The following is an 11,629-nucleotide window of genomic DNA, read 5'->3' as shown; positions in this document are numbered from 1 at the left end:
ACTTTCTAAAGCAAACTCGGACAGGAGCGGTGCGGCTGATGGCAGCTGCTAAAGCTGAGGTGAAGGAAGATTATGATGACTAACGATAATACAGTGCTAGAATAATAATGATGGACGCAGAAAATGACAACGAGGAAAATTAAAATTCAAAATTATTTTATTAGATTATAGATATAATAAAATTACAACTATTATTTATTAATTTATTTTGATATTTAGAAGCATTTTTAGCGAAAACAGACTCATATTTTGGCCATCGCGAATTATTAATTAAACAAGACCTCAATATATGGATTAAAATAGATTTTTCTTTTCATATCTACTGCAAAGAAAAGAGAAACGCTGTTGATGTTGGAAAGGACTGTCACAGTGAATGCGGATTTAGTTTTAATTATTTTTTTTTCTATATACTGCAAATTAACAAAATGGCATTTGGAAATAAAAAATTGAGCACCTAAAAGTTTTGAGCAATTTTATGTGACTACTCTGAAATCCAAAATTATTAGTAACAAACCATTTTATTTATTTAAATATTAAAATATTTAGGTTATATTCAACAGCGACCCCTGCGGTCTCAATGCACTGTGGTCACATTGCATGGGGCCTCTAGGGGGCGCAGGAGTATTATCTTAATCATTGTCTTCTTCGTCGGTGCGCTTGCCATGTTTGCGGAAGCTTGACTGCAGCTAGCTCAAGGCTGGTCGTCATTTCTTTGACTGTAGCTTCAAGTTGTGTTTTCTTATAAAAATGAATCTACCAAAGGGACCGGATTCTCTGTGCTTCGATAAGGATGTTTTTATGAAGGTAAGAGTGTGTAAATGCTGGTTAAAGCGTTACGTTGTCAAACTAGCTAGCATTAGGCTAGCTAAATGTCGCTAGTGGACGTTCATTCTGATGCTCCTGTGTCAGTAAAGGTTTACCAGTCAGTAGATATGAATGTTTTTACCGAGCCAGCAGAGTAACCTTAAATAACAGGCAACATGCAGGCGTTTCTGCGTGAAACAGTCGACGCCTGAGGATTGCAGTTTGAGCACTTACCTGACACTTTGTTAGGTACACCTGTCCAAGTGCTTGTTAACTCAGAAATGTAAATATGTAATTAGCCAATCACATGGCAGTAATCCAAAGCGTTTGCTCGTGTGGACGAGGTTTAGACTTGGCTTGTTGAAGTTCAAACCGACCATCAAAAGGAGGGATGAGACTGATCAAAGTGGCTTTAAACGTGGCATTTCCCTACACGACCCTCTATACGGTTCAGAGAGAATGGTGTAAAAATAGAGAAAATATGCAGTGAACAGCTGATCTCTGGGTGAAAATTCCTCGTCGATGTCACAGGAGAATGGCTGATAGAGCTGCAAAAGTAACTAAAATAACCAGATGTTACAACCAAACTATGCAGAAGAGCATCTCTGAATGCACCACACACACCGGTGCCTTTCCTGTTCTTGAAATGAGTGGCATAGCAAGAACAGGAAAGGCACCGATCTTTCCGAATCTATGTTCAGTCTATCACCAGTCAATTAAGGCAGTTCTCAAACCAAAAGGAGGGCCAAGATGTACCTATCAAAGTGACCAGAGTTAATGTGTCGTTGAATGCATGCTGCCTTCTTCCCTTTGTGTCTGCAGGATGACTTTGACGTTGACCAGTTTGTGGCTGAGTGTCGGAAACAGGTCCAGCTGGAAGAACTGAGAGAGGACCTGGAGCTCTACTACAAGCTGTTGAAAACAGCCATGGTGGAGCTCATCAACAAGGACTATGCAGACTTTGTTAACCTCTCTACCAACCTGGTCAGTTGTTATTCATGTTATCTAATGGCAGTAACTGTAATTTTAAATGTGTAAAGTTTAGAAACAGTAGCCAACAGGAGGATGTCCCTTGGTGTAATTTAAAATTTAACATAATTGTAAACTGCCTTGATGAAATGTAGCTAATAAATCAGTCATTATTATTGGTAGGTATTGTTTTATTTATGTAAATAAACAGAATGTATGTCTTGTCAGTTATTAGATCTACTCAATGATTTAATTTGTAAATTAAGTGATGGGAAAAATGGCCAAATCTGTAGAACTAATCAAGCAAACCTTTGCTGGTTCAACTTCGAAAATGTGAGCACTTCATACTTTTCTGTTTCAATAAGGAGAGGCCGTTGGGAACAATGATTTAGTAAGAAAGAGAATTGAATTGGCGTTTAGACTCTAGCCCATCATAGCAGAACAAAATCCTAGCAGTGTACAGGACCCTAACTAGAGGAGAAGATGAAGATGGAGGCTTGGATTGGGCTGTAAGTGATCAGTGTGAGATGGCAATGGGGAGAAGGCGGCTGCCTGAAAGGCAGAAAGATAGAAGAGCAGTGAGGTTTAAAGCACATTGAATGGGGACTGATTGGTGTGGAGATAGCAGGCAAGAAAATGATTGGATTAAAGTAATGATGGCTGTACTGAGTTTGACAGCGTATCAGCCTGAACACCCAAGAAAGCAGGCAGATGAGTGATTACGGATCTTACTTATTGAACTTGCATTCAAGTTTTTAACTTTTCATGCTTACTAGACTTCAAAACTTTGAGATGAAACTGTAAAACAAATCTTTCTTGGTGTATCTTTTAATGATTATTTTTAACTGGAAAATGTCAAACTGTATCCATCCTTTGAATTTCTGTGGTGCAGAACTTATCCAGAAAGATGAATACTCATTTGTAGTATGTTCATAAATTATTACACTTATGGTTTAAAAATGCCAAAAGGTATTCAAGCCACCATTGATCAGTCACAGTCCACACAGCGTTATCGTCACAGGCTAAGTGCGCAAAAGTCTGCTGCGTCACAAAGTTGGCAAATTTTGGCAGAGCCAAACATGGGGTTTTCCACTTATAGTTGAGAGGTTTACCAGATAAGGCCAGTGCACTGTTTATTTGCAGTTTTTGCACCCAAATAATTGTTACTGTTCAGTAAAAAATAATTGTTACTGTTCAGTAAAAAATAATTGTTACTGTTCAGTAAGAATTATTATTTGGATAGTTTTGGGAGATCTTTGCAGAGTTTAAGATTATAATAATAAACATTACAAATATTGGTTGTTCTTGATTGCATTTGGCCATTTTTGAGTGCAGCTGGGGCTCTTGTGTCCTTCGCTGGCTTTTCCCATGCTGAATCACAAATTTGTTTTGGACAAAGTTTGACTATAAATTGTCAGCTTGTGGCAAGAAATCATAACAGGAATTTCCATCTTTTCCACTTTTTTTTTTTTTTTTTTTTCCAGAGCAATGTATTCCGCAAAATATCTGTGACTTACTGTTATTAACAGTTATGAATCTAGTATTTGGTCTGTTAATATGCTTCTGAACAGTTAAACAAATCCTACAGTTTTAATATTCTTAAATAAAGCCTGGGCCTAATCTGACATCTGCTCCTTCATCTTAGGTTGGGATGGACAAAGCACTCAATCAGCTTTCTGTGCCATTAGGACAGTTACGTGAGGAGGTTATGGTACGTTCTTCTCTGAATAAATATACTTCCGACTGTAATTACTTCCTGCCACTGAGTACTTTTCTCTGGTTGCTATTTGTTGCAGAGTCTGCGGTCCTGTGTTAGTGAGGTGATACAGGCGATAGATAACCAGCTGTTGAAGCACGAGGACCTGCAGAAAAAAAAGGTTTGGCTCCTCTTTTTACGGTCAGACTTTATGCTTTGACCAAACTGTATTTTGTGTTAATTTTATGTTAAGCCCATAGCAAGCTCAGTTCTCCCTTTCATTGTCACCATCAATCAGGTGTGTGTGATGAGGCTGATTCAGGTTGTACGATCAGTGGAGAAGATTGAGAAAATCCTTCACTCACAGAGTTCCAAGGAATCCAGCTCTCTGGAGATCAGCAGGTAGAGAGCTGACATGCTAATCTAGTCAATCTGTGTATTACTTGGTAGATTGTTAAATTATATCTGAAATGATTAAGAAAAATTCAAACCAGATCCCAGGCATCACATCAGGAGTTATGTTTTGTTGAGCTTGGTCTTTGCAGGGACATAATGCTATCTTGCGAGTCAGACCATTTTCCATAGATCCTCTTTTTTTATTATTATTTTTTTATTGTGAGGGTTTTTATTTTTCTTTATTCACAGCCCCTTGTTAGCAGGACAGATCCTAGAAAGGATTGCAACAGAGTTCAACCAGCTGCAGTTCCACGCTGTACAGAGCAAAGGCATGCCCCTGCTGGACAAAGTCAGACCTGTAAGTATTAATGAACCAATCACTTAGGGTGTTTGCGGACCTATAATTCATTTACTCTGGTCTGAATCAGTTGATGAGTTTGTAAACATGTAGCTTTATTCTGTGGTTTGGATATGTTCCGACAGAGAAAAATCAAAGTGAACTCCCAAATGTGTCACTACAACTCATGTGAAAAAGTTCAGTCTGCTCATTGGCCAGATGTGTCTGGGGTGGGAGCATAAAAGTAAAGACAGGAAGAAAGTGTTGTGTGAGAAAATGGAAAATTTACATTCATTTCACAGCTAGTTGCTAGCTCGTGCAGAGGTTTGCACATCTATAGTAACTTTCCACATCAAGAATACAAAGCATGCGTGGCTATCTGTTCATTCTTTAGCTCAAACTTGTAGCACACACCTAGTAGTTGGTCTGGATCGGGGTTAGATCACATTTACCCCCAAAACAAACTGCACTGGGGTTTGTTTGGAACATACTGAGACTAACTCTTTTCAAAGGGTCTCAGTGTTTTTTTTTTTTTGGGGGGGGGGTTGTTATGTCTGCACCTGAGTATGACTACTGTGTTCACACCTGCACAAAACGAACCGCACCAAGTGGGAATGTCTTCTGCCAGCGTATTGCAGGGATCACGTCTATGCTGCAGCAGTCTCTGGAGGGTCTGCTGATTGAGGGCTTGCAGACATCGAATGTGGACATGGTACGTCACTGCTTGAGGACTTACGCCACCGTAGACAAGACTCGAGATGCTGAGGCCCTGGTAGGACAGGTGCTCGTCAAACCATATATGGACCAGGTAAATATGACACACATACCTCAGCTTTTTGCGTAAATATGTTTTAGATATTATCTAACATGAATGGGAGCATTATTAGTTTATAATAAATATGGCAGAGAAAATTCTGACTTTTTAAAAAGACAGATTTCGATGAAATACTGAAAAAGAGATACAAAATTAATTTAATCCCCTGTCATGTTCTTTCTTTAGGTGATAGTTGAAGAAGTGGTAAAGTCCAGTCCAAGTGGTCTTCAGATGATGTACTCTAGACTTTTGGAGTTTGTTCCACACCACTGTAGACTGCTCAGAGAGGTGACTGGAGGAGCCATATCCAGGTATTAATGTTACGGGCGTATTCATCCAAAGCACATTCAGTGTCACTGCATTTAATATATGAACCAGGTTATGTGATTATCTTTACACCATTTTGGTAGCTATTTTTTTTAGTTAAGTGATGTCATTTCTTGGCCATATGCTTGGGGACAAATAAAAGGACATTTTGGGATAAATTTAAAGTTTAAGATTTGTGTCAAATAGGATATTTTTGTCCTAATTCTGAAAATTTAGGAGAACAATTTTGAAAAGCCAAAAAACAATATATTCTAATAGTTTCACTGAGTAGTGGCTTTCAATTTTTGTACAAAACTGATAATTTCTACTAGTATTACGAACACAAAGTAAGTCAGTGGCTATAATAGTGACTACTGAATAAAGTTTCAAAGCATATTTTAAATGTACCCTTTATTCTCAGTGACAGAGCTGACATAGTGCCAGGTTATGATTTCCTGGTGAACTCTGTTTGGCCAGAGATGGTCAAAGGCATAGAGGAAAGGTTGGCCTACATCTTTAACCCTGGAAACCCCGACATATTCTACGAGGTAAAGCTGCAGTGACACAATTAGACTGTGTATGCATGTGTATGGTCACATAATGCAAGGTTTGATTGTATAATTTTTTCTTGCGTTTCCTTTTCGTTTTATCATCTTTTTAGCGTTACAGTGTAACTATGGAGTTTGTGCAGAGGTTTGAACGACAGTGTAGCTCACAGGCCAGTGTGAAGAGACTGAGAATACACCCTTCATATACAAGCTTCCAGAACAAATGGAACCTGCCTGTCTACTTTCAGTTACGGTGAGTATTACCATAATACACTCAAACACTCTGTGTCTATTTTCCAGAAGAAGTTTGTCATTTTTATAAACATAAAGGGCCTTAACTGTTCAGTCATGTTCACAGTGTTACTTTAAGTATGTTTGTATATTGTATGTTTGTTACCCATAAGCTGAAAATCCAAAAACTTTTTAGGGAATTGGTTGAAGTAACATTTTTTTTTAATGTAGAATAAAAATTATACACAACTTTTAGTTATACATTTTTCTAACAATATTGATATTATATAAATAAAGATGTGTACAGCATGTACTTTTGAAAAAAAAATTGAGTCTTTCTTCAAGAACTTAAGAGAAATGTTTGGATTAAAATGGCAACCTGTCAGCAATTTTGGGGGATAATACAAGTTGGCAAATGGTCAGGAAGTTACTAAACATAGTCCATAAACATGCTGCTGGACCTTGGCTGAAAGGTGATTGATCTCTGTGGAAAAATAGAGAAGTTGTTTTTCAACCTCTTCCCACCCCCACAGACTCGCACACTGTAAAGCATACAACACAAATACACACACACATTCATCATTGCACGTCAAGAGAAAGATTAGGGTTCATGTCTTTATTTCACAACCACCACGGTTAACCTTTTCTGGAAAGTTGAAAGTTTCCATTACACGTGTTGTTGTTTCACGCTATGAGCACGTACACATCAGAGCTGATGCAAGAAAGAAGCTGATAACAGATTGATTGTCTTCTTCCTTCCCTCTCTGTGTTGCTAATTTTGTTTTTCCAGATACAAGGAAATTGCAGGACGTCTAGAGAATGCTATTAGTGATGGATTGGTGGCAGCACCAGGTGGATTTATTGTATTTTTTTAAATTGTATTTGAATTTTATCTGTTCCTTATACAGTACTTAGAGTAACTATGTATCTGCTTACGTTCAGCTGGCAGTGCATACCACCTGCAGGTATCTGAGGTGGTGTGGTCCTGCTTAGTGAGATGTTGGTCAGACAATGTCTATCTGTCACCTCTGGCACATCGCTTCTGGAAGCTTACGCTGCAGCTGTACTCAAGATATGCCAAGTTTCTTGATGAGGTAAACTTAAAATATATGAATGATTATTTATTTATGTGATTATTTATTTATTGATTTTTTTATTTATTTATGAGATTTAAAAAAAATGCCAAAGAAGCCAAATTAAAAGCCAGTTGTTATAACCTGTTTCTCATCTTGATTGTTGTCTTGTGCAGGTGCTGACTAAGTCTCCGCCCTCTGAGGTGACTAAGGAGCCAACCAGGCCTCTGCCGAGCTCAGCTTCTTCTACATCTAGCAGAACATCACTGGAGGAAGGCGGCAGTGAGAGTGGGAGTCCTGCCTCCCTGTCCACCAAACAGCTGGTTTACATTGCAGCAGACATCCAAAAACTGCAGGAGCAGGTGCTCACAAACAAACTAATTACATTTTTATCTGTGTAGTTCCAACTTGTTTACATTTAATATATTACTGTTTAGCCTGATTTGCAGTTTCTTAAAGGATTTTCCTCTTTAGTTTCCTTTTTTTCATCTCACAATTGGCTTGTCTTTCTTTAGATCCCAGAGTTGTCAGAGATGGTCAGAAAGCGGTTTGAAGCCATTGGATTCAAAAACTTTTCTCTTGTGGAAGGTGACTTACAGTTTAGGTTCACTTCTTATGCAGTATTTCCTATCATTTCTTAAATCTCAGGTTTTTCCACTTCGTGATGTTAGCTCAAGTTGACTGTATGTGCATTAACGAGTGCTCTCCTCTATGTCAGATGCTCTAGCAGACTCCAAGGCTTCCCTGTCAAGCAGCATTCCCTCTCTGAACACTAGGATGACCCAGCATCTGACCGAACGCAGCTGTCGATTCCTGAAGAGTGCCTCAGAGGTTCCACGACTCTACCGCAGAACTAATAAAGTAAGAGAAGTTGCAATTATGTATACAAATGTCTTTATCCAATGTTTTCATAAGGTGCACTCTCACATATCATATCTTAGATGCCGTTGCGTTCAAATGGTTGTTTATGCAGGAAACACCATATGTAAAATTCAAAATCTTATCTTGGAAATGCACAACATATTCAACTCAAAATTAAGCTGAATTAACAACCATGGGTAGATTTTCTGTTTGATATTCAAATCCCAGAAGGCTTTTATTGAAATGAATAACGCTTCAGTATGGGGCTGATTTGATTTATTGATTGTGTGTAAAGTCGTGTAGTCACTGAGCATAAAGTTTCATTATGATTGCAGTTTCATCAAAAAAAAAAAGCAAGAGAAATTAACTGGACTTTTAAATGCTTTGACTTTATTTTTCTATTGAACATGTGTGTTCTTGCATTCATTCACCAACTTGCATGGTAATTTGCTGCAAGCCCTTTCAGCACATCACTGCAGTGCTGCTGGACTTTGCATAACTACATACATCTGAAATAGTCTGTTATTCTGATTAATCAGTCATTTCTGTGGCAATGTTGGCAGACTCCTTTATTATTAGTGATTGATAATTGTAGAGTGAATATCAGAACAATATCTGCCAAGTCTTTATAATCAATGTGATCCAAATCATTGCAAAATGAGTTCCACTTTGTAAACTCGGTCAATATATAAGGCAAAACAATGCTAATCTGAGTTGGTTAAAATATATTAAAAAGAAACTCATTAAATATCTCTAATTAAAGGTTTTTAGACATGTTGCACCTGTGACTGGTTGTTTTTTTTGTCTGATATTTGATCCACTATACTTGTAACTATGTACCAACTTACACTGCAATACTCGCACAACAAAGCAAGTGGTTCACAATAAGAGGCCAAGAAAAATAATTCGGTTTATATTAATTTATTTTTTACATTTGGTCAAAACAGTATTAAAATGCTTAATATAAAGCTTGTATATTGATTTATAGTATATAATATCATACTTTGTACCTCCTCTCCATGTAGGATATACCGGTGCGTGCATCAGCGTACATGGATAATGCCTTACGCCCGTTACATCAGTTACTGACTGATTCGACAGGGCTGGTCACCCCTCACACAGCACAAGAGTGGCTGCGAGTTTCACTGTCTGAGTGCACACAGAAGTAAGCATTACACATATCCACCACTAAACCCTGATACAATAATAGATTTGATGACTTAGAAATATGGCCTGTGATGATGTTACAATAATGTTTCTTTATTGCAACAGGGAGAATATTTCTTTCTAAAAGCTGGATTGTTTACATTTTATAAAGATTTTTCCAGCCTCAGCCAGCGAATTAAATTTGTTTCTGCTTTCCCATCTCGTGTTGTGTTCAGGTACTATGAGACCATCTCAGAGGTGCTGAGCTCAGTCAGAAAGATGGAAGAGAGTTTGAAACGCTTGAAACAAGCCAGGAAGGGTGCAGCCGCGACTACAACAGCAGGAGCAAATGGTGGACTAACAGATGATGGCAAGATTCGTCTTCAGCTGGCACTAGATGTGGAATACTTGGGGGAACAGGTGGGTGCTATTCCATGAGTGCACAACCACATGTAGTCCAAGTATGAAGACACATATATGAACATGTGACAAGCAGTGCACATTTATCAGTCAACAAAATATGTTTTTAGAAACTCATGTCATAACTTTATACTGTTGTGTGCCTCAGATTCAGAAGATGGGTCTTCAGCCAACTGACATCTCTATGTTCTCCACTCTGATGGATCTTGTGAAGGAAGCCAGAGAGCTTGCTGAACAAAACCAATAAAACAGACTCTGCAATGACTGAAACACTGATATGCAGCACTTCACATCTTCACATTTCCTTGAGACTTGTGGAGGATAAAACTTGTCCGAGTCATGGGCTGGTAAGAGGTGGAAAATAATGGGAAGAATTAACGCTACTGTAATCATTTTCAAACATTTGTACCAAATCACTTAGTTCAATGTAAACTTTGGAACTAGGCTGTAAATTGTTGGCTGACACAGCATAGAAACTACTGCTGGAGCATCAGCAGTTCTGGTGTAGGCAAAATGGAGAAAAGGGACTGGATGGTACTATGATTATGTAATTTTATGTAACTACTGTATTGTACTTTCACTGGGCCAGAAAGTTGCATAGCAAGAGGCTCAAAATAAGTTACAAAGGGAGTACATTGATCATTATTTGGTGATGGATTAATCTAAGAGAAGTCTGTTAATTTGTCACGTGTGCAAAACAGTTGTATAATATAATATGTTTAACATGAAGGTAATGAAGAACTTTGTACAGAATGTTATACTGTGTGTGGTTTTATTACAAAGACACATTAGCAAGTTATACTTAATGGCCACTTTATTAGGTAAACCTGTTCAACTGCTCATTCATGCAAATATCTAATCAGCCAATCAAAATGCAGTTAACCTGCTGAGGTTCAAACCAAGCATGCGAATGAGAACAAAAGTGATTTCAAAAACTGCTGATCTATTGGGATTTTCCCCACATAGCCATTTTGAGAGTTTATAGAAAAAAATGTTCCAAAAAAGAGGAAGTATCCAGTGAGTGGCAGGTCTCTGGGTGAAAATGATCCCAGAGATCAGAGGAGAATGCCCAGACAGGAAGGCAAGAGTAATTCAAATAGTCACTCGTTGCAACCAAGATGAGCAGAAGAGCATCTCTGAATGCACAACATGTTCAATCTTGAAGGAGGTGACCACCTGAAGTCTCACTTCCGTGAGCTAAGAACAGAAAACTGATGCTAAAATTCACATAGGCTCACAAAACTGGACAATGATATACTGGAAAAGCATTCTCTGGTCTAATGAGTCTCATTTTCTGCTGAAAAAAATCACATTTGCAAAATGAAATAGAAAATGGTTTCATGAACATGAAAACACTAAACTCAAATGGCCTCCACAGTCACCAGATCTCAATCGCTCAGTCTTAACAGAGCACCTTTGAATGGTGGAATGGGATGTTCAGAAATTCTGAGACAAATCTGCACCAGTATGGACAATGGAAACATTCCTCAGAGTAATATTTCCATGGTCCATTTTGACACAATAGCACCTTGTTGAATCTATGCCATGAAGAAATTAGGCAGTTCTGAAAGCTAAAAGGGGGTCCAACCACATACTAGCTTGGTGTAACTAATGTAGTGAGTGTATACGAGTCATTGTTTTCACCGCATGCATGCTTATACTCAGTGCTACCAATAACGCTGCAGGACCATGAACCTTTAATAAACCGCGACATTATTACATGCACAGGAAAGCTAAACGGGAGAATAACATTTGTTTTTGTGAATGCTGAAGCAAGTTATTCAAACCCTATAAATCACAGCCAGCCTTCAGTAATGCTGACATGCATGTGCATTATTTTCACTCATTAACTAACGTATATAATTATGTGTAAAAGGTGATAAATAATTGCTAGTACAGTAACCTTATTTTAAGCCATGCCTTATAACATCTTAGTTACAAATTTGCTGAGATCTACATTAAAATTATTTTTGGGATTATTTTCAGTAGATTTTCTCACTCTGTAACTGCTTTTCTATTAAATCCACA

General features: G+C 38.0%; 1 protein-coding gene across 3 annotated transcripts; it reads left to right on the top strand.

Annotated features, from left to right (window-relative positions):
- Positions 1-107: 107 nt before the first annotated feature.
- On the top strand, positions 108-10,354 carry cog2 (component of oligomeric golgi complex 2). 3 transcript variants are annotated; one of them, XM_026189702.2, is made up of 18 exons: positions 108-804; positions 1,627-1,788; positions 3,419-3,484; positions 3,570-3,650; positions 3,768-3,871; positions 4,115-4,223; positions 4,831-5,010; positions 5,203-5,327; positions 5,744-5,870; positions 5,984-6,123; positions 6,892-6,953; positions 7,044-7,195; positions 7,351-7,536; positions 7,690-7,762; positions 7,893-8,035; positions 9,061-9,200; positions 9,418-9,601; positions 9,750-10,354. In XM_026189702.2, the coding sequence occupies exons 1-18, from the start codon at positions 748-750 to the stop codon at positions 9,846-9,848; spliced, it is 2,190 nt and encodes a 729-aa protein (XP_026045487.1). In that variant the 5' UTR covers positions 108-747; the 3' UTR covers positions 9,849-10,354. The 3 variants fall into 3 exon arrangements, with proteins under 3 accessions (XP_026045487.1, XP_026045488.1, XP_080144411.1); XM_026189703.2 differs by lacking the exon at positions 108-804 and adding an exon at positions 1,091-1,360; XM_080288285.1 differs by lacking the exons at positions 108-804; positions 1,627-1,788; positions 3,419-3,484 and having other exon boundaries at positions 3,570-3,649; positions 3,766-3,871.
- Positions 10,355-11,629: the final 1,275 nt, after the last annotated feature.

This window comes from Astatotilapia calliptera, chromosome 13 (assembly GCF_964374335.1).
Source record: "Astatotilapia calliptera chromosome 13, fAstCal68.1, whole genome shotgun sequence".
Classification (NCBI taxonomy): domain Eukaryota; kingdom Metazoa; phylum Chordata; class Actinopteri; order Cichliformes; family Cichlidae; genus Astatotilapia; species Astatotilapia calliptera.
Note: the sequence above shows the minus strand (reverse complement) of the source record. Positions and strands in the feature narration are given on the sequence as shown.

Bases quoted from the DNA above. Each gene is read 5' to 3' on its own strand.
- cog2 (XM_026189702.2), top strand. From the start codon at position 748: ATGAATCTACCAAAGGGACCGGATTCTCTGTGCTTCGATAAGGATGTT. The intron at 3,651-3,767 runs GTTTGGCTCCTC...ACCATCAATCAG, and splicing joins AGGACCTGCAGAAAAAAAAG to GTGTGTGTGATGAGGCTGAT. The intron at 6,954-7,043 runs GTGGATTTATTG...GCTTACGTTCAG, and splicing joins TGGATTGGTGGCAGCACCAG to CTGGCAGTGCATACCACCTG.